At 38.4% G+C, this 27847-nt stretch overlaps 1 protein-coding gene across 7 annotated transcripts in view; it reads left to right on the plus strand.

Moving 5' to 3' along the window:
- Positions 1–27847, plus strand: part of KIZ (kizuna centrosomal protein) — a 113601-nt gene that overhangs the window by 58327 nt on the left and 27427 nt on the right. For all 7 annotated transcript variants that reach the window (XM_006770872.2, XM_015568569.1, XM_015568571.1 and 4 more), the window contains 3 exons: positions 2983–3130; positions 19519–19684; positions 20696–20761. In XM_006770872.2, the coding sequence (XP_006770935.1) occupies positions 2983–3130; positions 19519–19684; positions 20696–20761 (380 nt within the window). The remainder of the gene's footprint in view (positions 1–2982; positions 3131–19518; positions 19685–20695; positions 20762–27847) is intronic.

Raw genomic sequence — 27847 nt, forward strand, 5'->3', positions numbered from 1 at the left:
GTTGAGATATACTCCCTCTAGTCCCACTTTGCTGAGAGTTTTTATCAGAAATGGGTGTTGGATTTTGTCAAATGCTTTTTCTGCGTCTGTTGATATGATCATGTGATTTTTGTCTTTCAATCTTTTTATGTCATATATCACATTTATTGATTTGCAAATACTGTACTGGCTTTGCATCCCTGGAATAAATCCCACTTGGTCATGGTGTATGATATTTTTAATATACTTGCTAATATTTTGTTGGGGATTTTAGCATCTATGTTCATCAGTGATATTGGCCTGTAATTCTCTTTCTTTGTAGTGTCTTTATCTGGTTTTGGAATTAGGGTAATGCTGGCTTCATAAAAAGAGCTTGGAAGTGTTCCTTCCTCTTGGATTTTTTTGAATGGCTTGAAGAATATAGGTGTTAGTTCTTTGAATGTTTGGAAAAACTCCCCTATGAAGCCATCTGGACCTGGGCTTTTGTTTGCTGGGAATTTTTTTTATTATTGCTTCCATTTCATCAGTTGTTATTGGCTTATTCAGGTTTTCTGATTATTCCTGATTCAGTTTTTGGAGATTATATTTTTCTAGGAATTTGTCCATTTCATCCACATTGTGCCATCTGGACTGGGCTTTTGTTTGCTGGGAATTTTTTTTATTATTGCTTCCATTTCATCAGTTGTTATTGGCTTATTCAGGTTTTCTGATTATTCCTGATTCAGTTTTTGGAGATTATATTTTTCTAGGAATTTGTCCATTTCATCCACATTGTCCAGCTTGTTGGCATATAGCTGTTCATAGTATTTTCCTACAATCTTTTGTATTTCTGTGTTGTCAATGGTTACTCCTCCACTTTAATTTCTGATTTTATTTATTTGGGTCCTATCTGTTTCTTGATGAGTCTGGCTAACGGTTCATCGATTTTCTTTATCCTTTCAAAGTACCAGCTCTTGGTTTCATTGATTTTTTTGTACTTTTTATTACACTTCCTCAGGCATCAGATGCCTGGTCATCCCATTGTTAGTGTTGCTAAGACTAATCCATGGATTCAAGCATTAGCAGACGATGCTCTAATATAAAGTTTCCTATTATGCAATCACAAAATTTATGATGATTTCCTACATGCATTGATTAATTTGGACTTTCAAAATGGTGGTTTTTCTAATTCATTCATTCTTCTGCATTTATTAGTTGGAAGAACTTTTCCCATCAACTACTACTTGGTAACTCTGAAATGTACTTTTTTACCACAAAAAAAACAGGATAAATGTGTGATTCTATCCCTTTACTTACAATTTTCAGAATAACAATTGTTGCCCTAGCAGCATCCAAAGGTTATTTTGTTTATATTTTTTATTGTGGTAAAACACACATAAAATTTAGCAGCTTAACCATTTTTAAGTGTACAATTCAGTAGTGTTAAGTACATTCATATTGTTGTGCAACCAGTCTCTGGAACTTTTTAAAAAAATATTTTTATTGATTTCAGAGAGAGAGAGGGAGAGAGAGATAGAAACATCAATGATGGGAGAGAATCATTGATTGGCTGCCTCCCGCACACCCCCCACTGGGGATCAAGCCCGAAACTCAGTCATGTGCCTCTCTCCAGAATCGAACCCGGGACCCCTCAGTCCGCAGGCCAATGCTCCATCCACTGAGCAAAACCAGCCAGGGCAGGAACTTTTTAATTTTACAAAACTGAAACTATCTATACCATTAAACAACTCTCCATTTCTCCTTCCTCCAGTCCCTGGCAATTTCCATCCTCCTTTCTCTTCCTATGAATTTGACTAGCCTATGTGAGTGGAATCATACAGTATTTCTCTTTTTATAGCCAGCTCATTTCACTTAGCACAATGTCCTCAAGATTTATCCCTATTGTAGCATGTGGCAAGATGTCTTACCTTTTTAAGGCTAACTCATTTTAATTTCATTTTTATTTATTGTTTAAAAGAAGTCATGGCTTTCTATATACTAGTTATGTCAGTCCATTGTCAGCATTACTCTTTTTGGTGCTCAAATTGTGCCATCTTTGGCCAGTGGGATCCCCTCTCTAAGATAGCTCCTGAGGCTTTTGACATGACTCAGTAGCCTTTGATAGCTTCCTTCCTTTCTGGTATGATAAGGTGTTCCAGGCTCTCTTGTACATTTCCTGCCCCAGAACTGGAATAGGGAATTTTTCTAAGGGGCCCTGGTTCCTTTCAGCATCCAAATACCATAGTATACATGCAAGGTTGGCTTACTTTTTAACTCTTTCCTAATGCTACCTTAATATTTTTAATTATAAGTAGGCCATAGTAAGAGTATAACCAAGATAAACTATTGTTGAGAAGAAAATGTGACCTATTTCTTTTAACGACATTTAAGAGGAGCATGGCCATCTATTCAGTGATTTGAAGCCATGACTGCACGTTAGAGCACTCTATCTGCCTTAAAAAATTGTTATGGCCGGGTCACACACCAGACCTATTTTCCTAGACTCTGTAGCGGGTGGCACCAGGTAGTTACGTTTCACAGATTTTCCCAGATGGTCCCACTGCACAGCCAAAGTTGAGATTCCTTGTCTAACAATCAAATGATAACCAGAATAAAATAAAAAATTTTTTTAAATGTACTTGGACTCTAAAAATGTCCTTAGTCCAGAATAAATTAGGTTCTGGGCTTTTCTGGATTACCTTCTACTAACTTGATTATGGGGCCTTTTAAAATGTGGGAATCTCGCCAAAACCGGTTTGGCTCAGTGGATAGAGCATCGGCCTGCGGACTGAAAGGTCCCGGGGTCGATTCCGGTCAAGGGCATGTACCTGGGTTGCGGGCACATCCCCAGTGGGAGATGTGCAGGAGGCAGCTGATCGATGTTTCTCTCTCATCGATGTTTCTAACTCTCTATCTCTCTCCCTTCCTCTCTGTAAAAAATCAATAAAATATATTTAAAAAAAAACTGTGGGAATCTCATAAGTGACCCAAATCTCTAATGTTTCTCCTGTTTCTGTTTTATAGATCTGACCAAGTACCGGCCTCAGGCTTATTAGGGGCACCATTGAGTCAGGGTGTTGCCACCTTGAAAGAACATTATAATTCTGTCAAAGAAGAGATAGCTAAACTGTCTGAAGTTTTCCCAGTCAAAAATGTGGACCAGAGGACAAAGGTTAGTAATTTTTTTTTTAAGTTTCAAGATGTACAAGGTAATGATTTGAGGAAATAGTTACATTCTTAACATATTTGAGAAAATAACTAATAAATGAGGTTTTGTGGTTGGTTTTAACTTTCTGATCTCAGGCCTTTTGCATATTGTTTGTGTAGGAATCTCACCTCCTTACATAAAGTTAATTCGGGTCCTAGATGTAAGATCTAATTAAACACATCTACCACAACATTTTCCAAGGAGCTTAGAAGCATCTTGTAGCATTCTGGTTTTCTTTCTTCACTCTGTACTTTCAAAACACTGTATGGTTGGTCATTCCTGTCAATTCAGCAATTATGTATCAATCCATTTCTGTACACAGGCACCATCCCAGATCCATTGGAGGGAAAGACATCAATAAAACGTGGCCCCATCCTGGGGAATGGCATAGTGGGATGCATGTAATAAGAAAGTGGCAAAAAATGCGGGCCTTCAGAAAAGGGAGCCAACCTATCTGGAGCAGCAATGAGGGCAGACTTTACAATGGAAGAAACGGGCCAAGGAGGAGGCGACCCTTAAAGACTGACAAGATTTTGACAGGCTATGAGTACAGGGTGGGACGAGAGGGTAGGACTGTTATGAGGCAAAGAACAGCCCAGAAAAGCCAACATGTAGGCAGGAGATGGAGCAGAGTCATCCTCTGTGGCCGAAGTGTGGGCGCCAGGCTGGGGATAGTGGGCGAGAAAGTCCAAGGTGTTCCCTGGCCCAGTTGTGCAGGGTCCAGGCCAGGCTAGGGAGCTTATGTTTAGATGTTGGAAAGCCATGGGAGCTTTCTGAGCAGGGCTATACTAAGATTCTGCAGTGCTTTGGGGAATGTCACCTGCTTGGATTAGGACTGAGACCAGGAGGAGGGAACCCTGCAGGGATTCAGACAAGACAAGGAGGGGCCCAACTTAGGAGTTGGTAATGAGAGAGAGAGAGAGAGAGAGAGAGAGGGAGAGAGGAAACTGGTAGAGAAAGGTCCCATGGAAGGAAGCACAAAGGGAACCCAAAGCCCAGATTTAGAGCATTCCCATTGTAGTCTTAGTCATTTCCTAGAAAAACCATAGTCAAAGAGATGGTCTTTTTTCTCCTAAGTTTAATATCATGAATTTGTCTTATTGCAAATAATTATTGCTCATCCATATACATAATGTAGGGTTTTCTGTCTTTGATTCTTTTTAACTTGTTATTTTTATCATGCACATAGTTCAGGGATTCTACATGTGCCCCTCCTGGAGCCTTGCCACCTCTGTCTCAGAGTTGTGCACCTGTGTTGCTGTATGTCCAGAGCCTCTGCCATCTCCCCTCAAGTCTTTCAGAGAACTTTCAGATCTCAAGTCCCTGCCCTTTCCTTGCCTCTTAAATTAAAAGAGAGTAGAAGGGCCCTGGCCAGGTGAGTCTGTTGGTTGGAGCATCCTTCCATGCACCAGATGGTTGCTGGTTCGATTCCCGGTCAGGGCACATACGTAGGTTGCAGGTTCAATATTTGGTGGGGGCACATACAAGAGGCAGTCTATCGATGTTTCTTTCTCACATCGATGTTTCTCTTCTCCTCATTCCCTCCTCCCTCCTCCCCCATCCTCTCTTTCTAAAAATCAATAGAAGGCATGTCCTCGGGTGAGGATTTTAAAAAGAGACAGAGAGTAGGAGAAAGAGTAAAAAGACTTTTTAAAAGTATATCAAACATATATACATAGGATGATACAATGTACTTAGCAACCCAAATTCACATGTGTTACTACCATCATACTATATTGTTTCAGACCTCATCCTCATCTTCCTTCTCTCCCCCATCTTCTTACTTCTTTTCTCTCTCCTCTCATCTTCTCTCTCTCTCTCCCTTTTTCACCCCCTTCTCTTTCTTCCATCTCTCCTATCCTTTCTCCTCCTCTCCCTCCTCGAGCCTCCTTCCTCTCATCTTTTTTTCTTCTGTAATAAATTATTACAACTACAGATAGAGCCCCCATATGCATCTCAAGGATCTGATGCGCCTTTAAAAAAAAACACAAACTTGTGTATATCCTTTTTGAAAACATTTTCATTTCTGCATTATGTGTGAGTCAGTGAATCACAGTTTGATTTGTGTGAATGTTCTTTCAGAAAGAATAATGTTTTTTAGGAATAACAGAACCTGTGTTTTCTAAATCCATTCCATAACTGTTGATAAATGTAGATCTTAAGAAGTATTTTGTTGTCAAATTTCATTGCCCATTTCATTTAGTACTATCCTATATAATAAAAGGCTAATTTGCAAATTTTCCCCTCGGGCAGGACCAACCAAGAGTTCAACCAGAGGGCGGGGCTGGCCAGCCAACCGCTGGGCTGGCCAGACCCCACTAATGCACGAATTCATGCACTGGGCCTCTAGTTCTGTAATAAAATTGTTTATAGCAAGTACTGTTACTGGAAAGGAGACCTGGCCCTTGGTGGGTCTGCCTAGGGTCCGCTTGTAGTGTGTGGGTTCTTGATTTCGTGCAGGAAAAATTTCACAACACAAATCCAGATGACAATGAGGGAACATTTATTGAAGCTGGGGACATAAAACAAGAAAGGACTTAGCATAGAAGCAACAGGAGAGCCCAGGCTGGGCTGCCTTAGCTCTCTGGGAAGTCAGAGAAAAGGAGGCCTTGGACACACATTTAGGGGATTAGCCTGGGACAAGCTGCTGCTGCCCATTGCCCCCCTGGTTGCAAGCCTCATGGGGTCCCTTGGAGTTTAGGAGTGGCATGTCTATGAGGGGAGAAGCGGGGGAAGAAGAGAAGAAAGGGAATGGTGGGGCTGCTCCACAGAGGGAGAGCGAATGCTGGGCCCTTTGTCTTGAGGCTTTATCTCTTTCTTGAAGGTGGGACTCTTAGGGGAGGTCTCAGGGGACGGTTTCATCAGAATATTAATAAGTTTTCTAGCTGTGCTTCTCCAGGCCTTGGTCTCTACTGACTGGTCAGTATCAGGGCAGGGGATTGTCAGTCATTGCAGCTGGTGCTGGTGCTGCCCACCTGGTTTTGCTGCTTTTCTGGGTCTGGAGCTGAAATACAACTAAGGCCTAGATGTTATTTCTAAGGAGGTGACCTTCTATATCTGCTGTAAATTGCTCTGTCCGTTTTTTCAGCTATCTGTCCCAGTTTCCCTATTCCACCTGTCCTGGCTTACTAGCCTGTCTCAGTACAACACATCAGCTGTGTCAAGAGTGAAATAAGTATTGGTTGAATGTTCTTTGTTACCTAAACTTTTTTTAAAGGGTGTTGTTTATATTAGAAAACATATTCCAAGTTCTAGACAACCGATCCACTTACAATTTTCCGATAATAACTCCATTATTAATGAGAGGAGGCTGCCCAGTTAAAAATTCGGGAATCAAATGATATTCTGCTTTGTTCCTTTAAATCATCATGATCTCATCTTAGTGGCAATCATAACAATTATCAATAAATTAATGACAACATCTGTGCTTAAGGATGGAAGTAAAGAAGCAGTTAGACACATGGTTAGGTTCTGCATGAAGAAATGCACAGCAGCAATGAACATTGTTACCAAAATTATATGGGCAGGGCAAGCATTGGGAGCTTTAGGACTAAAGTGCATTTGTGGGTTCTAGGACTGTTTTAGTTTATGCAACATCCATTTACAATTAGCAAAATCAAGTATCTCAGAGTTGTTATCCTGTGTTGAAACAATATATACATTTAGTAAATGATATAGGTTAAATATTCTCTATAGATAAAATTCTTAAAGATTTTCAAAATTTAAGAAAGCTTTCCTAGCAATTACTTGGTTAAGTAAGAGTCTAATGAAGCTCAGAAATGTTTACTTTGATCTCTTGGGTAAATGGCTAATTAAACAGCACAAGTAAATGATGTTTACCTGTGGGTCCCCTTGCTGTCAGCGGGAGTCAATCCATCTCTTGAATAAATACATCATTAAGCACTGAAACTGGGATTATGTCCGCTCAAGACTCGATAAGGTCCACAGCACCCGCATAATCTATTAGGCAATTACATTATTGAGCTGCATACTTTAAATCAGAAAAATTTGTAATTACTTTATATGAAAAAAAATGAGTTGGGTGCTTCATTAAAATACAAAGAGCCTTAATACTCCTTTTATTTTATTTTATTTTTTTTTAAATATATTTTATTGATTTTTTACAGAGAGGAAGGGAGAGAGATAGAAAGTTAGAAACATCGATGAGAGAGAGACATCGATCAGCTGCCTCCTGCACATCCCCTACTGGGGATATGCCCGCAACCCAGGTACATGCCCTTCACCGGAATCGAACCTGGGACCTTTCAGTCCGCAGGCCGACACTCTATCCACTGAGCCAAACCGGTTTCGGCTCCTTTTATTTTAAATGATGTTTGTTTCCACTTGGGAAAACTCCAAACAAAGCAGAGTGATCTGCTGGTGTCACCGGTAGAATAGGTTGGTCCTTTTGCCCCCACACACACATCAATCAGACATGTGACTGGTCACAGGAATCCCCTCACCTCTCCCTAAATGATGGGCTGGTTTCTTGTTCTCTCTTGAATATTCATCTGAATACTTTCCCTTGCTTTTAATTGCTTATAATTTCAGTATTATGTCATATTACCATAGTATTTAATGTTGTGGACAAAAAAGGGACTAGCTCAGGGAATGCCTGCATGGTGACCTTGCAAACTCACAGACCTAAAATAACCACAAGGATGGTCTGAAATTAAAACTTTTAAAACTAAAAGCAGTTTATGGTGGGTAGTCATGTCCTAGGCCGGTATCTTCCTTGACAAAGGTCAATCTTTACCTTAAGTGAGCCTGTCTCTTATCTTTTTGCATCTACGATAAATATCATTAGAATGTCAAAGGAATTTTCCTTTTTCCAGAACCCTCAAAGCACAGGCACCGCTCTGCAGAGACCACAAATCCCCTCATTGTCATTGAGTTAATTGTTGACTATTAACTATCCTGCGCCCACCTCAGTGAAAGAAGTGTGTGTCTGTCATTTTACTTTTTATCCAATCCCAGGGGTTCCCCCATCCCGCTTTGCTTTCTCCCGCCTCCCATCTGTCCACTTATGTCTCCTCTTTTGATTGTAATGTATAAAATAAGGTGTGAAACTGCCATTCTCTGGAGCATTATCTCAATCCATTGAGATTTTGCTTCCCGACAATTGTGGACAAGGTTTGGTTCAAATAAACTCACAAAATTCTTCATAGGCTTGAATGTTTCTTATGTTGTCCATGTATATTTGAGATTGTTACAATAAAAATTACTTAGTATAACAGAAGAATTTCCTAACCCTTCCCTAAAAATGTGCTTTTTCTATATACCACATATTGTTATTTATTAGGGTAAATACAATAGGCCAGGATTAGATGAATTCAGTATTCCATATAGATTGGGGGCATAACCATTCACCTCTTTGATTTTTATAATTAAATAGTGAGCTGAGTTCCCATTGTTTACTATTTTTAAGTATTGCCCATCTAATTCCCATTGGAAGTATTCTAGTGTTACTGAGGATGGTCCCTTTGCCAGCCAGTTGAACTACTGAGAATCTAAGCTTAAGATCTAACTGAGGTGCCTGGGCTTTTAAGATACATCAGCCCACTAACATGGCTCAGTGGTTGAGCACCGACCTATGAACCAGGAGGTCATGGTTCAACAAAGCGTTAACTTTATTGTCATAACTGAAAATCAGAATATCGTCTGGTAGGTGAGAAAGGTTAGCAGGTATCCAAGTTAAATTTTTTATATCTAATAAGAAAGGGGGCCTGAGGAGACAGATATTGTTTCCATTAGGAAACCATAAGGAGGATAGTAACAATAGAAGAATCCTTTTATGTATATTCAATCAATAACAATTAGGTGATATAAGAGCAAGGTTTGAGAGAAGTTCACAGAACAAATTTAACAATTTTCAACATCAATTTGTGAGCATACAGGCCTTGTTGATGTCTTGGAGCAACTTCTCAAAAAATATTTGATCTTCGCTGTAGATGGAGATAAGTGTCAGAGACAGGAGTAGAGAACCGTAGTTAGGTGCCTTTTTTAAATGAGAAATGTGTATCCATGAGTAAACTCGTTTGAGTTTGGCTGTGCATGGGTTGGTTAGTAATACCTAGTATGAAGTTGGAGAGAGTTTTTTTCTTGATGTCTTTTCCAATAGACCAAATCTCCTGGTTATAAGCCATGGTCTTTGAAATCTTCTTCTCAGGGAATATACTGTGAAATGAATTGGTTACTAATTTATTGATCTCTTTAAACTGATTAATTATTCCTCACCAATAATGTAGAATGTCTCTTTTTAGTAAAGTTGGTTCATATGCCCTTTCATGCAGATGCTTAGGGTATCCAGTGACTATTTCATAAAGAGAAAGTCTACGTTTACCAAAAGGAGTGTATATTAGGTTGAGGAGCACTATAGGGAGAGCTTTTGTCCAGGGGAGATTAAAGGCTTCTGAAATTTTGGCTAGTTGAACTTTTATTGTACCATGCTACCTTCCACCAAACCAGAGGACTGAGGTTGATAAGCACAATAACAATTGTGGATTTTTTTATTTTCTCGGTGAAATGAGTCCATGGTCACTGTGATTTATTCAGAGGAAATTCCCCAATTGGGAATTATTTTTTCTATAACAATTTACCAACCATTAAGGCTGTTGTTCCCCTGTAAGGGAATGCCTTGAACTAGTGAGAAAACATACAAATCATAACTAATATATATTTGTATCCCTGAAATAGTGGTATTTGGATAAAATATAATTGCCATACCTCAAATTGACCTAAAGGAAGTGGAAAATGTCATTGGGATCTATGAATTGGTTTTCCTGGGTTCTATTTTGAATAAATGGAACACCCGCTGTACTCTTTATGAGCTGCAGTAGGAGAAAGTTTCCAGTAATATTGTTTACTCCATTAAATCATCTTTTCAGGTTTCCAGTGTGTTAGCTCAGTATAGGGAGTTGGGCCTCTATTGGTGAGATTGATTTCTGATTGGGTCCAAGCCACTTCTGTTTGCCTGGGTCAAAGGTTCCCCCTTTTTGTTGCCATATCCTTTTTTCTTCTTCCACAGCTCTATTGGAACTGTAAAAGATAGTCTGTTATTGATTTAATAGAAAGCAAGGAGCATTCTCAGGTATGAATAACTTGACTGTTTAACTCCACCTGCCTAGCTGCAGCATAGGCTAAATGGTTTCCTTTTGCTTCCATGGCGTTAGTTTTAGAGTGTCCTGGGATTTTGATAATTGCTAATTGTTTGGGTTGCTGAATGAAATCTAATAATTCTGCAACCAATTTTCCATTTTACATGAGCTGCCCAGAGAAAGTTAAGAAGCCTCGCTGCTTCCATAACATTCCAAAGTCATGAGCTACACCAAATGCATAGTGACTATCAGTGTAAATATTGGCTACTTGATCTTTGGCCAAGTGACAAGCCCAAGTTAGAGCAATTAGTTCAGCTTGCTGTGCAGATTTTATTTCAAGTAGATAGAATCTTAGAATTATGTCCACCATGGAAGTTATTGCATATCCAGCTCGGTAATGTCCTGTTTATCTTTCATATAAGATCCATCTTTAAACCAAGTTAAATCAGCATTATCACTGGCCGTTTCCTGTAAATCATTTCTAGGAACAAGAAGGTGGTCAGTAAGCAAAACACAATTGTGGGTGTGTTCATCCTGTAAAGCAGGTAACGAAGTTACAGGGTTTCGACAATTACACCAAGTAAAGGTAATATTAGGTGCAGAAAGCAGGAGTAGCTCATAAGAAGCCAATGGACTGACAGAAGTGTTGGGTGTGATGAGAGTTCAGTAAAGATTCAACAGAATGAGAAACATGAATAGTAAATGGAGAGTCCATAACTATCTCTTCTGTTTGTGTATATAACATGGCTATAGCAGAGATGGCCCTCATCCAGGAAGGGACCCTTTTTGCTACTGAGTCTAATTGCTCACTATCATAGCCTATAGGTTTATGATGATCTCCATGTTTCTGAGTTAGAGCTCCTAAAGCATTCCCTTTATTTTTATGTGTGAAAAGGAAGAAAGGAAATTTGTAAGTAGATTGTCCCAGAACAGGAGCTTTATATTATACTTCCTTTAGAGCCTTGTAGAGGCTTGTTTCCCTTTGGGGTTCCATTGAATTGGATCAGGTTGATCTGACTTTAATAGGACATATAGAGGATGGGTCATTACTGAAAAATTTGGAAACCAGTTGCGACAATATCCAGTCAAACCCAGGAATTCTCTAAGCTGCTTTCTTCTTTTTGGAAGAGGAAAATATAGGATTCCTCTGAGTCTCTCAGGGTTAATCAGTAGCCCATCTGTAGGTATGAGATGGCCAAGGTGTTTTACTTGAGGTAAGCAAAATTGAAGCTTATCCTTTGAGACCTTATGTCCTTTTACAGCTAGCTGTTGTAATAAGTAAATTGTGTCTTTTTGGGAGTCTAGTAATGTCCTAGAGCACAAAAGTAAATCATCCACATATTGGATTAAAGTGGAATCTCTAGGAAATTTAACATCATTTAAATAAATTTTTAATATCTGGGAGAAATAGGTGGGACTCTGTATATTCCTGGGGCCTTACAGTCCCAAGTAAATTGGCAATCTTCCCAGGTGAAGGTAAGAGATATTGACTGTCTTTTTCTACTGGAATGCTGAAAAAGGCACTACATAAATTTATTACTGAAAAATATTGGCAGTCCCCAGGAAGAGCTGATAACAAGGTAAATGGAGCCACAGGATGTCTCAGAATAACTATCATATAGTTATTTTAACCCTAGCTGGTTTGGCTCAGCAGTCTGGAGTCTACAGACTGAAGGGTCCGATTCCAGTCAGGGGCGCATACCTCGGTTGCAGGCTCGAACCCCAGCCCCAGCCAGGGTGCATGAGGGAGGCAACCAATCAATGTTTCTCTCTCTGTGTCTCCCTCTCCCGTCCACTCTCTCTAAAAGTCAGTGGAAAAGATTTCCTCAGGTGAGTATTAACCAAAAAATAAAAATAGTTATTTTAATACGAGTGACTTACTTGATCTTGCCATTGGAAAGGCCCAAAATTGCATTGGAATGTCCTGCAACAAACACTCAGTCTTAAGATTATTTTCCTTATGTAGAAGTTTCTTTAAAATCATTATTTTTCCAATTGGTTCAGTATCCAATTCATTTAGTTCTAAATACATTTCACCTTTCTGGGAAAAAGGATACTAGTATGTGGGCATCATGGGTTTCAAGAAAATCTCTCCCTATTAGGTGAATTGAGACTGATCTGACTAGTAAAAATATATGTTGCCCATAACATTCCCTAGTTGGAAGGGGATAGGTTCTGATTTAACAACAGTCCTTGGTTAATTAGATACCCCTACCATTTTTACAGAAGCTTTCCTCTGAAGAAGAGGGCTAAGAATGGATAAAATAACCCCAATATCTCCAAAGGCCTTAGTAATTTCCCTTTATGGTAATTTTAATTTATCTTAAAGTATTAGTAAGGAGAAGGAGAAATGCTCTCTCATAGTCCTCAGAGTAGCTCTATGCTTGATTCTGTTGTTTTTCTTTTTCTAAATTCTATTTTAGTTTTCTATAATCCTTCTATAGCAACCTGACATTTTAGAATAAAAATAGACTCGTCTCTACCCTTTTCTAAGGGACCTTTGTGTACCTCTGACTTGATTGCTTAATTGTTGGAGATGTAAGTTCATGATTTTGGTAGATTTATCTTTTTCTCTCCTTTAAATAGTTTTACATAGTTCATCAGGCAGAATAGCCAGTTCATCATTATGTGTGGTCTGACAGTTTATATTGTTTAACCAAAGTTACAAGCTCTTCATCTAGTCCTTCCAAAAATGTCAAATTTAATAAGGGGTCATTTTGATGATCGTTAAACTATCTGGAGACAGACCTGAGTATTGTTGGAAAGTTTTTCAAAACATTCAAAGATGTCAAGCACTGACTCATCAGGCTTTCTTTTACATTGCTGGATATAGGACCCGTTCATTTTCCAGGGGAAAATGTTAGGTATGGCTTGGTAAAGCCAGTGAGCTAATTCCCTGCATTTTTCCTAGTCTGTCTTTGTTTTAAAAAACACTCTACATGCGTATGCCAGCTAACCTTATTCAGCCATTCTATTGCCCTTCTTCAGAAACCAGTAGGTATATTATTTGCAACAGGTCAGAATAGCCAGGATCATATGTTCTAACAAATTCCTTTGTGCCCATTGAGGTCCTTAATTATGTTATGGTCCAAGGAACTTATACAATCACTGGTTCCCTTCTACCTGAGACTTTTTTCCCCCTGAAGGGAGCTGCTAGAATTCTTGGCTTATCCTTGTCTGGATTTCTATTTTCATTTTCCCCTAGTTCAATAGAAAGTGGTAGTAGAGAAGATATAAATGAAAGAAAGAAGGTAGGGGGAGGGCAAGTCTAGACAAGGTAGCTCAGAGAGCAAAGGATATAATGGAAGAGCTGTAGAAGGAGTGTTGGCATTTATTAGCTTCAGAAACCTTCTTTAGTTCAGAGATAGTCTCTAAAATTTTCTTATTAACTTCCTGTAGAAAAAATAATTTCTGAGGCTCTCCTAGAAGCTTCTAATTTCCAATCAAGATAAGCTTTTCATTCTTTCAGTTTAATTTTAGAGCTGGCTTTTTCTTATTGAGCATGCAGAAAAATCAGTCTGGAGATGTCAAAAATCCCTCACTTTGGGACTTTCAAGCTGATACCATTTTTGGTTAAATTTTCTCATTTCTATAGATACTTGCAAGTTACAGTTCATACAAATTATGCATATAACCTGCCAGGAGTATTAACAGAAGCTAAAGTTTTTTGGGTAACAGAAGCTAAGGTTTTTTGGGTCCGTCAACCTTACAGGCATGATTTCCCATGTTAATTTTAGTTTTCTTTGGATATCTACAGAGTCTGAACAAATTTCTAGGAATGTTGTGTGGTGGGTTGAAGTGTGCAGCTTATGGGTTGAGCTCCAAAGAGCTGTCACCTCCCCATTCACTTTTCAACCCTCTTATGTGTCTTGATTTCTCTCCCAGCTGTCTGGTACCACTGTGAGGACTCAGAGCACTAAGTAACCAACTCACACTCCAGGACAAGTCAATTATTTAATTACAGTTGACTTGGAATTCCCTTTGAGATTCATGCATATAGTGAGGGATACCCTCTGACACTTCCACAAAGATTCTTTGTCATCTAAGAATACCTGAAGTTCAAGCTGGGGGGAGGAAGTACCCCTTATCTTCAGAGCCAAATGAGTTCAGGCTTTCACTTACCCAACAAAAGTGTTGTTCAGATTTTCAGTTAAGTAGTTCCAATTAAAAAAAAAAAAATTAAAACCAGCCACCCATCTCAACTCCTATCCTTTAGTGCTACCTCAAAGATTTTTCTAAGAACAGCTCAAATAAAATCAGGCCCTCTTCCACAAGCAAGGGAAGGTTGTGAATTCAAAGAGATGACTCACCCAAGTTTACCTGAAGTGAGGTTGGGAGCCAGTGGGGCTCAATGGGCCCTTGCTGGTACCTAGCATTGGGTCCAGGTTCACGGGGTGGTCCTGGATGAGCTTCTTTGGGATCCTGCCAACTGCAGCAAGTAAATGTCAGTGTAAGAAATGTTGAAACCTATTGCATTTTTATGAGTTTATTTCAGCCAAACTGATAACAGTTGCCGGGAAGCAAAATCTCAATAGATTGAGGAAATGTTCTGGAAAATGGCAGTTTTACTTCTTATTTTATACATCAGAATCAAAGAGGAAGATGTAAAGGTGTTACATGAAATTCATTGGTTATAGATTAGGGAGGCAGGAGAAAACAGAATCTCTGGGATTGGGTAAAAAGTAAAACAAATCACATTTGTAATTATAGGATAGTTAACAGTCAACAATTAACTTGATAACAATAACAATAAGGGGATTTGTGGTCTCTACTTTTTTTTTTTTTTTCTCCAGTGGTTGTATTCTGAGGCATCCAGGAAAAGCGGAAATTACTTTGCTATCCCAAAAGTATGTTATTTTTTATGCCTAAAGACATCAGATAGGCTCAGTTAAGGTAAAGATTGACTTTTGTCAGGGAAGATACCCACCATGAATTACTTTTAATTTTAATTTCAGACCATCCTATATGGTTACTTGCAGTTGCTGTGTTTGTAAGTCCACCATGCAGTCCTCCCATCACAAAAATTTGATTCTTTTCTATCCAGCATATGTATTCTTTAAAAAACTAGCAGGGAAAAAAAATATACCAACTACTACTAGCAGGGGGAAAAAAACATACCAACTTGGAATGTGAAGGTAACCAAAAAGAAGAAGAAAAAATTGCCATTATCTGACTCTCCAGATATTTAACCTTTTGACATTGAGGTGTATGGTTTTTGATAGTTAATGTATTGACATGGGTTACATTGTTTGTGTACGTAGCTTCTTTTCTCCCACTTGTCACAAATGAACTTCTTTTCTATTCGTCACATGTTCTACATAATTTCCCATGGCTGTCCAAACACTCTTGTATGAATATTCCAGTCTCTCTGACTAGACTCCTGTTGTTGAGCCTGATTTTCAGTGGTTCTCAACCTTCCTAATGCCTCCACCCTTTAATACAGTTCCTCATGTTGTGGTGACCCCCAACCGTAACATTATTTTCGTTGCTACTTCATAACTGTAATGTTGCTACTGTTATGTATCGTAATGTAAATATCTGATATGCTATATGTGTTTTCCGATGGTCATGACCCACAGGTTGAGAACCGCTGATTTAAGTTGTTTTTAATTTTTTCTCTAGATAAAGGTTTCAAAAAACATGAGCAATTCAGCTTTTCCAAATACCCATCCCACTTCCTTAGAATGAATTCTTATATGTAAAGTTTTTAGGTCAAAAATTAAGTGAATCTCTTAGGTATTTGCTATGCACTGCTTACTCTGGAAGAGTCATCAGAGTTACCAAGAATGGATGAAAATATCATTTCTTTGAACTCTTTATGGAACTGGGTACTATCAACATTTTTTAGCACCAAATTGAAAAGTACAAATGACATCCAATTTTTGTTGTTGTTCATCTGACCTTTAATTACAGTTGAGGTCAAATTTTCCCCTGCCTATTTGTTAGTCATTTGTATTTCTTCTTTTATAATTTGCCAGTTCATGTTCTTTGCTCATTTTTCTATTAGGTTAGTAATATCTTTTCTTATTAACTTGTAGGAACTCTTTTTATATACATTTGTACAATTTGTTGTAATATGTGAGCAGTTTTATATTCACCATTTATTTTTCTTAATGGTGTTTTAGACACAAAGTCTTTTTCATTAATATCTTCATTTATCTACTTATGCATTTGAGTATCACAATTGATAAGTTTCTACATATAAATTAAGAGTTAGCCTAGATGACTCTGGGAATTCCAGACCTAGCAGGATTCATATTTCAACTGAACTTGGAGAAAATTTCTAGTAGAATTGAGCTAATAATTCTAGGTATGCTGTTCAGTATAATTAATAGGACACTTTTATCTTTTGTAAGATCTGAAATATGGAGCTATCACTATCAGTCATTTTACAAATATGTGCCTTTTAATTGAATTTCTGAGTCCTTTCTGCTGGCTTCTGGGAAGGCAGGAAAGTGAGGAACTAGTTGATTGGTATTGACTTAGGCTTCAGACTGCTGAGGACAGTGAGACAGTCTCGTCTTTGCTCCTGGCTTCCAAATGTATGAAATCAAACAGAGTTTTTATGAGTTAACAGATAAGTTAAAACCCATGCAGCCCTGGCCAGTGTGGCTTGGTTGAAGTATCACCTTGTCCTCCAGAAGGTGGCAGGTTCGATTCCCAGTTAGGGCACATACCCAGTTTTCAGATTTAATCCCTAGTCAGATGATTAAGGGCAGCAACCAATTGATATTTCTCTCTCTCATCCATGTTTCTCTCACTTCCTCTCTCTCCCTTCCTCTCTCTCTCTCAAATCAATAAAAACATGTCCTCAAGTGAGGATTTTAAAAAACAACCCATGCATAGTCCATTCATAAGCACTAATCAGAAGGCCTATGGTAACATTGTTGTCTGGTGACATTTTTCAGATAGGGAACTTCGGTTTGTGAGTGCTTCCAAACCCCGTGTGAGATGTGTAGAGCAGCTTGTTCACTCTTCCCTGGCCTTTTGTTCTGGTACTGTATGGGTTAGTGTTTCCAGTCTCAGACTGAAAAATCATTCACACTGGGGGCTTCCTTAGAAATATGTCTTTCAAAAAGATCTGCAAATAATACAGATGTTTTTCCTGACTCTATAGAATTTGTTTTGAACTACAAACTGCAGACCATTCCTTGTTTGAATTTGACTTTTGTTTCTGTCCTTGCTTATCATTATTCCCTGCTCCTTAGGGACTTATATTGTAGATTTCTTTATGATGGATGATTACCCATTGGGGAGAGCTAATGTTCTCTTTGCTGGCTCCGTGGCCAATAGAGTCAAAGCAACCATTCTCATGTGTGAGGGCGTGACGACCACATAGGTTTTTATTAGTATAGATGTGTTTTAAGACAATGGCTATCTTGAACTCATGCCAAGAAATTATTAGTTACAGTTGTTGCATAAGGTAATATGAGGGAGAAATGCATATTTGAAGTGCTCTCAGAAAGATTGAATTATTTGAAATATCAGAAAGAGAAAATTATAGCTTTATAACTACAGAATTTTGGTCAGTTCTTTATGTTCATATTCTAAAATGCTTTTCATATACCCAGGATTATTGGACACACAGAGTCAGAACTTAAGTCTCCTTGGGGACAGCCTAGATCAGGATCTAGAAATGAGGCATGCCAGGATGGTGCATATGGCAGTCAAAGACCTGGTACTACCCTTCACCTCTTTCTTCTGGAAGATTCTAGAAGCAGGTGCAGAGCAATGGTTCTTGTAGGCAGCTGAGATTGGGGCTCTATGGGAGCCAGCCCTGAATTTCAAGGGCAGCACACTCTACTGAACCCCAGTCTTCAGATATAGGGATACTGTGCAGATCACCCCAGCAGAGATTTGTCACAACTAGAGTAAAATCCAGGGATCACTTTATACATGTAGAGGAATCCCAAGGCTAACTTGAGACTAAGTCCTTTGGCCAAGGAGACTACAACTTCTTAAATACCCTGAAATCAGCTGATCCATCCTCTAGGATAGGCCAACGGCCCAGGAAGCCATACAGTCCTGGGGAGGGCAGAGGGCAGGAGTATGTTGCAGGAATATTAAGGCCGATGATAGTGGCTGTGTTTTTCAAAACCAAACTTACAAGGTCAGATCTTCCATGTTCTGCCTCAGTGATTCTCCCTGTGAGGACATTTTCGCCTTCTTTCATGTTAATTACAAGGAAAGATTATCATCCCTCTTGTTTACTGGAAAATTCTGTTGTAACTACTTCACCCTTGGACTAACATGACCTGTGAGGCTTGGTCCAGCTCCATTCTTCATATTAATGTGTAGAATCTCACCTCCCTTTCCCACAGATTGTGTTGGACACTGCACTGCATTTACTACTGTTGTCAGATACCAATGAAAAGTGAGCAACTCATCAAAGTTCCCTCTCCCAACCGCCTGGGCAAATCACTTCTGAGTAAGGAGTGAGAAAGAAACATACTCTGGCAGCAGGACGATGCTATCATTGGTGGTTTTACTCTTGTTACCAGCATATTTTTAAGAGTGCTGACCTGCGAATTAAGAGATAGTAACCTATCCTGTTAATTGCCACTTTTTCTCTACCTCTTAATTTGGCTGTGATAAAATCTGTGCCCTCCTCCTTGCCCAGTACATGAGGTGATGTGATAAGACAGTTCAGTACCCTTTGAAAACAGTAAAACAGTATAGTGGTTAAGTTTCCCAGGCTCCCCAGCAGACTTAGCAACAGAACAACTTTATTCTTGACGGAAGATTATCATTTAGAACAGTTCTTTTGTTGCTTAGTGACTCCTCCTCAGCCACCAAGTTTTTACGCAATTTTCCCATTTGGGGGAAGTTCGGGGGTCATTTATCTGTAGAGGAATGGGGATACCACGAGGCCACATTTTTCCAGATCTCTTTCTCAAACCACTGAAGGACTCATGCAATGAAAGAGAAAATCTTGGGTAAACCAGCCCAGATTAACAGAGGCGGTCGCATCTCACACACATATTTCACAGATAGAAAAACACTTCTGCATAAGATTCAGTCCTCCAAAAGAAAGTATTATTTCTAATGTAAGTTATTACAAAGAATTAGATTCTGCTGGAAAATAATCAGATGTTATTCTATCTTGAAGACATTTTAATTTCAGTTAAATGTCAGAAAGCAAATTAAATCCTAAGTAAAGCTTAACCTAAATTGTATTTGAAGATTGGGTCTTTGAGACAAGGGGAATATAGCTACAGTTTGTTATTTCTTTGTGCTTTCTTTCAAACACTGTAGGCAACAGTATTATTGAAAAGAGCCCCTACAGAAGAGGGTGAAGATAGGTCGGCCATTCACAGTAATGAATCATCTTGCAGCTTGCCATCCATTCTGAATGACAATAGTGAAATAAAGGAAGCAAAATACACTCCGTGGTTCAACAGAGTTCTTACCTGGGAACAAGGTAACTACTGTTCAAGGGTTGGTCCACAGCAAAAACCCATTCAGAGTCAACGTGACTCCTTCTTTCTCAAGGTGTACCTATAAAATAAAGGGGGCTAGAGAATACCTCAGATTTTAATATACATAATAGGTTATTTGTTTTACATACCACCTTTCAATAAATATATGATTTTGTTTAGTCTCACAGGCATAGGAAACCTAATTGTAGGGCTTCAGTGTTACTGAATTTCCAATAAATTACGTTTTTATAAGTTATGAAATCTTAACAGAACTAATCACTGGGCAGTGGGTAATTTTGATCATCCTACAAAGATGAAGATGATTCCATTAAAATGATTCCATAAAGTACTGTAAAGTTTTTGATATCACTTAATAGAATTTACTCATAATTTATAAACATTCTTTTTAAGGTTGTCTTTATAACACAGTATTATAAAAATCTAAACTGATGATACGAATCAATGGATTTATGCCCTCTAAAATTTTAGTATCCAGAAATTGTGACTATTTTAACATTACTATTAAAATATGTCAGTAAGCCACTATTGTGGTATTTCCAATACAGCAATGAGTTACTCAGGATGTATTCAGAAGTTGATATACATGCACAGTATTTAAGACTCACTGTTTTAAGCCCCCTTCAAATTTGATAGATGTCAAGCTAAATAATTTTTTCATGAAAACAACATAGAGATACCTTAGTTTTAGAAAAGTTTTCCTTTTAGAAGGAACAGTACTATTTCAGGCAAGAAATAAACTGGAGGATTAAAAAAGGGGGGGCGTCTAGGGGAGGCCAGGAGATTGTCAAGGGCGGGGGGAAAAAAGGTCACATACGTAATACCCTTTGTAATACGTTAAGCAATAATTAAAAAAAAAAAGAAGAAGAAAGAAAGAAAAAGGTGGGGAGACAGTGAAAATAATAGGAATGGTAGTTTTTAAAAAATCAAACAAAGGTCTAGTCCATAAATATAACCCTGACATACATTTTTATTGTCATATGTTTGATTTTTAGAAGTTTCAAGAGCCTGCAGAGATGAGAGCAAGGAAAAAAGCATGGCAGCAAATGTTCCAATCACAGGTAAAGTTATGGTTGCCTAAGAGTTGCAAACACAGAATTCAACCTTGTTATATAATTAGTACGTTCTAGGTTGGTGATACGTGAACTCCACTAAGAGCATGTATATTTGACTACCACATGCTGGAGCAGGAGAATAATTATAAGAGCACATAATTATAATGTGCAAACTTAACGTTAACACAAACTAAGGTGGAAAATAACCGTGTCTATTGAATTTTTCATAATCATGTTATACATTTACACATGCGAGCATCCCCCATCACCTAGCCTTTCAGCACCTGCGTCTGTGAAAGGGTCAGTCTCCATGGGGAACACCCAGTCATTATATGTAAACTACAGATGTTTCTGAGTTTATTCTTTTCTTTCCTGTGATAATTGAATGTGTGTCATTAAAATAAGAGCAAGGGGAAAAGTACCAGACAGGAAGCTTGCTTGTGCCTCAGTTGCAAAGCCTGGCTGATAAATACACAATTTTAGCAATAAGGCTTCATCAAGACTTATTAAGTTTTCTGCACATGTATTAGGCTTATTAAGATGAAATCTGAGTATCATTACTTTTTTTTAGTTTTAGAATATCAACAGCAGCAATTAGTATTCTGAACAGAATTCTATTTGTCATGCATCTAAATTTAATAGTGCCTTGTTTTTTAAAGTGCTGTGCTACTTCATTATAAATTCAAAGGTCTGACTTTAAATATTTATACAAGTAAATACACCATTGCACCAAGGTACTGAGGCACGCATCTGTATGTATTGTAGTAATGTTGTTTATATGCAGGAAAGAATGGCTTTCTTTTATGGCAGTACAATTCATGGCCTGATGATTAATTTTTTAAGCTCATGTTTCTGTGATGAACTCTGGTTTTGAAAAAGGAGTTTATAGTAGAGAAATTATTGTGTGTATTCTACACTCCGAAATGCAGAGGTTTTCTTTTCTTTTAAATATTTCCCAGTTATATATTTATTGCCTTCTTATTCTTCATTTTGAGAAAACTCTGGTAAAGTTCTCTCTTTATTTTTTAATGGATTTTTAGAGAAAGGGGTTGGGGGAGAGAGAGAGAGAGAGAGAGAGTGGAAAAAAAAAACATCTGTTGGAAACCTCCCCAAAATGCTCCAACCTGGGATTGAACCTGCCACCTTTTGATGCATGGGATGATGCTTCAACCAACTGAGCCACACTGGCCAGGACTTTAATTTTTTTAATAGAAGTGTTAATGATCCCAAACTGCAAATAACCAATCAGTTATTTGGATGCTTTTCCCTTGCATTTACCTATGAATGCATAAGTATCTAATAACCTCTGAACTTATTTCAATTAAAAGTATAAAAGCTTATTAGGAGAAACCAGGAAGTGGCTTCGTTGCCCTTTCCTACTTGTCATTTAAGTATTATTTTCAATCATCCCCTGCTTCGAGTAGATGACTCTCCCAAAAATTATTGCAAATGTTATTATCTCATAAAAATTTTATTGAGGTATAATTGATATATATGGCACTATATTACTTTCAGGTATACAGTGTAATGATGTAATATATGTACACATTGCAAAATGATCATCACAGTAAGTCTAGCTAACATCCATCACCACAGTGTGTTACAAATGTTTTTCTTGTTATGGAGAACTTTTAAGATTTACTCTCCTAGCAGTGTTCAAATATGCAATACAGTATTATTAACCTTAGTAACCATGCTGTTCATTACCTCCCCATGACATTTTATAACTAGAAATTTGTACCTTTTTTTGGCCTTTTAAATTTTTATTTTTTAATTACAGTTGACATACAATACTATATTAGTTTCAGGTGTACAACATAGTGCTTAGACATTTATATAACTTGCGAAGTGATCACCCCTATAAGTTTAGTATCCATCTGACACCATACATAAATATTACAATATTATTGACTATATTCCCTAAGCTGTATTTACATCCCTGTGACTATCTTTATAACTGTCAATTTGACTTTTTAATCCTTTTCATTTTTTTCACCCACCCCTCAACTCCCCCCATCTGGAAATCATCAATTTGTTCTCTGTATCTATGAATTTATTTCTGTTTTGTTTGTTTATTTATTTTGTTTTAGATTCCACATGTAAGTGAAATCATATGGTATTTGTCTTTCTCAGTATGAATTATTTTACTTAGCATAATACCCTCTAGGTCCATCAATGTTGTTGTAAATGATAAAATTCCATTCTTTTTATAACTAAGTAGTATTCCATTGTATATATGTACCACAACTTCTTTATCCATTCATCTATCCATGGACACTTAGGTTACTTCTATATTTTGGCTGTTGTAAATAATGCTGCAATGAACATAGGGTTGTATATATCTTTTCAAATTAGTTTTTTCTATTTCTTCAGATAAATACCCAGAAGAAAAATTGCTGGGTCATATCGTAGTTCTATTTTAATTTTTTGAGGAACCTCCATACTGTTTTCCATAGCAGCTACAACAATCTGCATTCCCACTAATGATGCTTAAGGGTTCTCTTTTCTCCACATCCTCGCCAACACTTGCTGTTTGTTGATTTACTGATAATAATCACTCTCACAGGTGTGAGGTGATATCTCATTGTGGTTTTAATTGTCAGAAAATATGTACCTTTTGACCCCTTCACCCATTTTGCTCATCTCCTACCTCTGCCTCTGGCAACCAGCAATCAGTTCTCTGTGTCTGCCTCATAGAAACCTATATAATAAAAGGCTAATATGCAAATTGACCCTAAAGGAATAACCAGTCACTATGATGTGCACTGACCACCATGGGGCAGACGCTCAGCGCAGGAGCTGCCCCTGATGGTCAGTGCACTCCCACAGAGGGAGCCCTGCTAAGCCACAAGCCAGGCTAATGGCTGCAAGTGCAGCAGTGGTGGACGGAGCCTCTCCCGCCTCCTTGGCAGTGCTAAGGATGTCTGACTGAAGGCTTAGGCCTCCCTCCCCCGCCAGGAGTGGGCCTAAGCTGGCAGGTGGACACCCCGCAAGGGCTCCCAGGCTGCCAGAGGGATGTGTGACTGTCAGCTTAGGCCCGATTCCCCAGGGAGTGGGCCTGAGCTGGCAGGTGGACATTCCCCGAGGACTCCTGGACTGCAAGAGGGCGCAGGCCAGGCTGAGGGCCCCCTCACCAAGTGCACGAGTGCACCTGGCCTCTAGTTTCTTTATAAGAGAAGAGCAAGTTGAGTACCAGGATTTCAAAGCTTCCTTCTCATCATGCAGAAAGAGGTATGATGAGCCTAGAAGTAATAAGAGCTATTTGCCATTAAAAGTTTTAAAGAAATTGCAATTCCAACAACCTGTCATTGGTCTATCAATAGTTGGCAGTTCTAATTTTATTTATTTTCTAAATTTTATCTTATTGTTGACAGTATTACAGATGCCCCCCATTTTCTTCCCTTTGCCAACCTCCAGTCAGCCTCCACCCCATCCCAGCCTTCACTGTGTTATTGTGTGCGTCCATGGGCTGTGCATATATGTATATAAATTCTTTAGTTAACCTCTCCCCCACACCACACCCCTGCCCTGCTTCCTTCTGTTTTGTTTGTCAGTTTCTTTTGTTCATTAGATTCTACATATAAGTGAGGTCATCTGATATTTGTCTTTCTTTGACTGGCTTATTTCATTTAGCATAATAATTTCCATGTCCATCGATACTGTCACAAAGGGTAAGAGATCCTTCTGTTTTACAGCCACATAGTATTCCATTGTGTAAATGTTCCACAGTTTTTTTATCCGCTCATGTACTGATGGGCACTTGGGCTGTTTTCAGATCTTAGCTTTTGTAAATACCACTGCTATGAACATAGGGGTACATATATCCTTTCTGATTGGTGCTTCAGGTTTCTTAGGATATATTCCCAGAAGTGGGATCGCTGGGTCAAAAGGCAGTATCATTTTTAATTTTCTTAGGAAACTCCATATTATTTTCCACAGTGGCTGCACCAGTCTGCATTCCCACCAGCAGTGTATTAGGGTTTCCTTTTCTCCACATCCTCACCAATACTTACCATTTGTTGATTTGTTGATGGTAGCCGTTCTGGCAGGTGTGAGGTGATACCTCATTGTAGTTTTAATGTCATCTTTCTGATGATTAGTACATTGAGCATTTTTTCTCTTGGCCATCTGTATGACCACTTTGGAGAAGCGTTTATTCAGGTCCTTTGCCCATTTTTTAATTGGATTGTATGTCTTCCTTTTGTTGAGTTTTATGAGTTCTTTATATATATTGGAAATTGACCCCTTATCAAGATGCATCATTGGCAAATATGCTCTCCCAAACCATAGGTTCCCCTTTCATTCTGTTGTGCAGAAGATTTTTTAGTTTGATGTAGTCCCATGTGTTTATTTTCTTTCTTTGTTCTCCTTGCCCTAGGAGATGTACTGGTGAAAATACTGCTACGTAAGACGTCTGAAATTTTACTGCCTATGTTTTCTTCTAGACTTTTTATAGTTCTGAGACTTACATTTAAGGCTCGTATCCATTTTGAGTTTATGGTGTAAGTTGATGGTCTAGTTTCATTTCTTTTTGCATTTACCTGTCCAAGTTTCCCAACACCATTTATTGAAGAGACTTCATTGAGAGAGAATCATTGAGCATGCAATCTGGTCAAGTGCCCTGACCAGGAATTGAACCGGTAGCCACCTGGTTCATAGGTCGACACTCGATCACTGAGCCACACCAGCTAAACTCATTGTATATTCTTAGCTCCTCTGTAAAATATTAATTGATTAGTATGGTGTGGGTCAATTTTTGGGGTCTCTGTTGTGTTCCATTGGTCTAGATGCCTGTTCGTATGTCAATACCAGGTTTTGATTACAGTGGCTTTGTAGTATAGTTTGATATCTGGTATTGTGATCCCTCTAACTTTGTTCTTCTTTCTCAAGATTGCTGAGGCTATTCAAGGTCTTTTTTGGTTCCATATAAATTTTTGGAATATTTTTTCTAGATCTGTGAAGTATGCCATTGGTATTTTAGTAGTGATTGTGTTAAATCTGTAGATTGCTTTGAGTAGTGAGGACATTTTAATGAGGTTAATTCTTCCACTCTATGAACACGGTATATACTTCCACTTGTTTGTATCTTCCTCTATTTCCTTGTTTAATGTACTATAGTTTTTCAAGTACAGGCCTTTTACTTACCTCCTTAGTTAAGTTTATTCCCAGTTATCTTGTTTTTGTTGTTGCTGTTGGTAAATGGGATTTTTTTTAAGTTTCTTTTTCTGAGAGTTCATTATTGGTATATAAAAGTGCCATGAATTTCTGGGTGTTGATTTTGTATCCTGCTACTTTGCCAAATTCATTAATTAAACCTAGTAGTTTTTTAGTGGAATTTATAGGGTTTTCTATGTGCAATATTATGTCATGTGTGAATAATGACAGTTTTACTTCCTCCTTTCCAATGTGGATGCCTTTTATTTTTTCTTCTTGTCTAATCACTGTGGCTAGGATTAACAGTACTATTTTGAATGAAAATGATGAAAGCGGACAACTGTCTTGTTCCTGTTCTTGAGGGAAACACTTAGTTTTTGCCCATTTGGTTTGATATTGTCATATATGGCCTTTATTATGTTGAGGTATGTTCCCTCTATTCCCACTTTGCTGAGAGTTTTTATCCAAAGTCGGTGTTGGGTTTTGTTGAATGCTTTTTCTGCATCTATTGATATGATCATGTGATTTTATCCTTCATTTTGTTAATATAATATATCATATTTTTTGGTGTGTGAATATTTTACCAGCCTTGCATCCTTGAAATAAATCACATTAGTCATGGTGTATGATTTTTTTAATATACTTTATTGATTTTTTTTACAGAGAGGAAAGGAGAGGGATAGAGAGTTAGAAACATCAATGAGAGAGAAACATCGATCAGCTGCCTCCTGCACACTCCCTACTGGGGATGTGCCCGCAACCAAGGTACATGCCCTTAACCAGAATCAAACCTGGGACCCTTGAGTCCACAGGCTGACGCTCTGTCCACTGAGCCAAACCGGTTGGGGCGGTGTATATTTTTAATGTATTGTTGGGTCGATTTGCTAATGCTTTGTTGAGGATTTTAGCATCTTATAGTTATCAGGGATATTGGCCTATAATTCTTTTTCCTTCCACTTCAAATTTTTTTGTAATAGTTCAAGGAGAATATGTGTTCATTCTTCTTTCAGTATTTGGTAAAACAGGACTGTGAATTCATCCAGTCCTGGGCTTTTGATTGCTGGGAGTATTTTATATTATTGCTTCAATTTCACTAGTTGTTATTGGTCTATTCAGGTTTTCTGATTATATTTGTCCAGGAATTTGTCCATGTTGACCAGGTTGTCCAACTTGTTGGCATATAGTTGCTAATAATATTTTCTTGCAACGTTTTGTATTTCTGTGGTGTCAGTTGTTACTTTTCTTGCATTTCTAATTTTACTTATTTGGGTTCTCTCTCTTTGTTTCTTGATGATTCTGGCTAATGGTTCATCAATCTTATTTATCTTTTTTTTTCAAAATATATATTCTTATTGATTTCATAGAGGAAGGGAGATGGAAAGAGAAAGAGAGATAAACATCAATGATGAGAGAGGATCATTAATAAGCTGCCTCCTGCATGCCTTCAACAATGGAGCGTGTAACCCAGGTATGTGCTCTGAACCAGAACCGAACCTGGGACACTTCAGCCCACAGCCGATGCTCTATCCCCTGAGCCAAAGCAGCGAGGGCTATCTTTTCAAAGAACCAGCTCTTGGTTTCATTGATCTTTTGTATTGTTGTTTTAGTTTCTATGTCATCTATTTCCACTCTGATCTCTGATGTTTCCTTCATTTCACTTCCTCTGGCTTTTTTTGAGCTTTTTCTTTTTTATATATATACTAGAGGCCCAGTGCACAAAAATTTGTGCACTGGGGGGTCGGGGGGGGGTGTCCCTCAGCCCAGCCTATGTCCTCTTGCAGTCTGGGACCCCTTGGAGGATGTCCACCTGCTGGCTTAGGCCCACTCCCTGGGGGATCAGGCCCAAGTTGGCAGTCAAACATCCCTCTGGCAGCCCGACAGCCCTCGGCGGATGTCCACTTGCCAGCAGGGAGCAGACCTAAGCTGCAATCGGACATT

This window comes from Myotis davidii, unplaced genomic scaffold (genome assembly GCF_000327345.1).
Source record: "Myotis davidii unplaced genomic scaffold, ASM32734v1 scaffold802, whole genome shotgun sequence".
In the NCBI taxonomy this organism is placed as follows: domain Eukaryota; kingdom Metazoa; phylum Chordata; class Mammalia; order Chiroptera; family Vespertilionidae; genus Myotis; species Myotis davidii.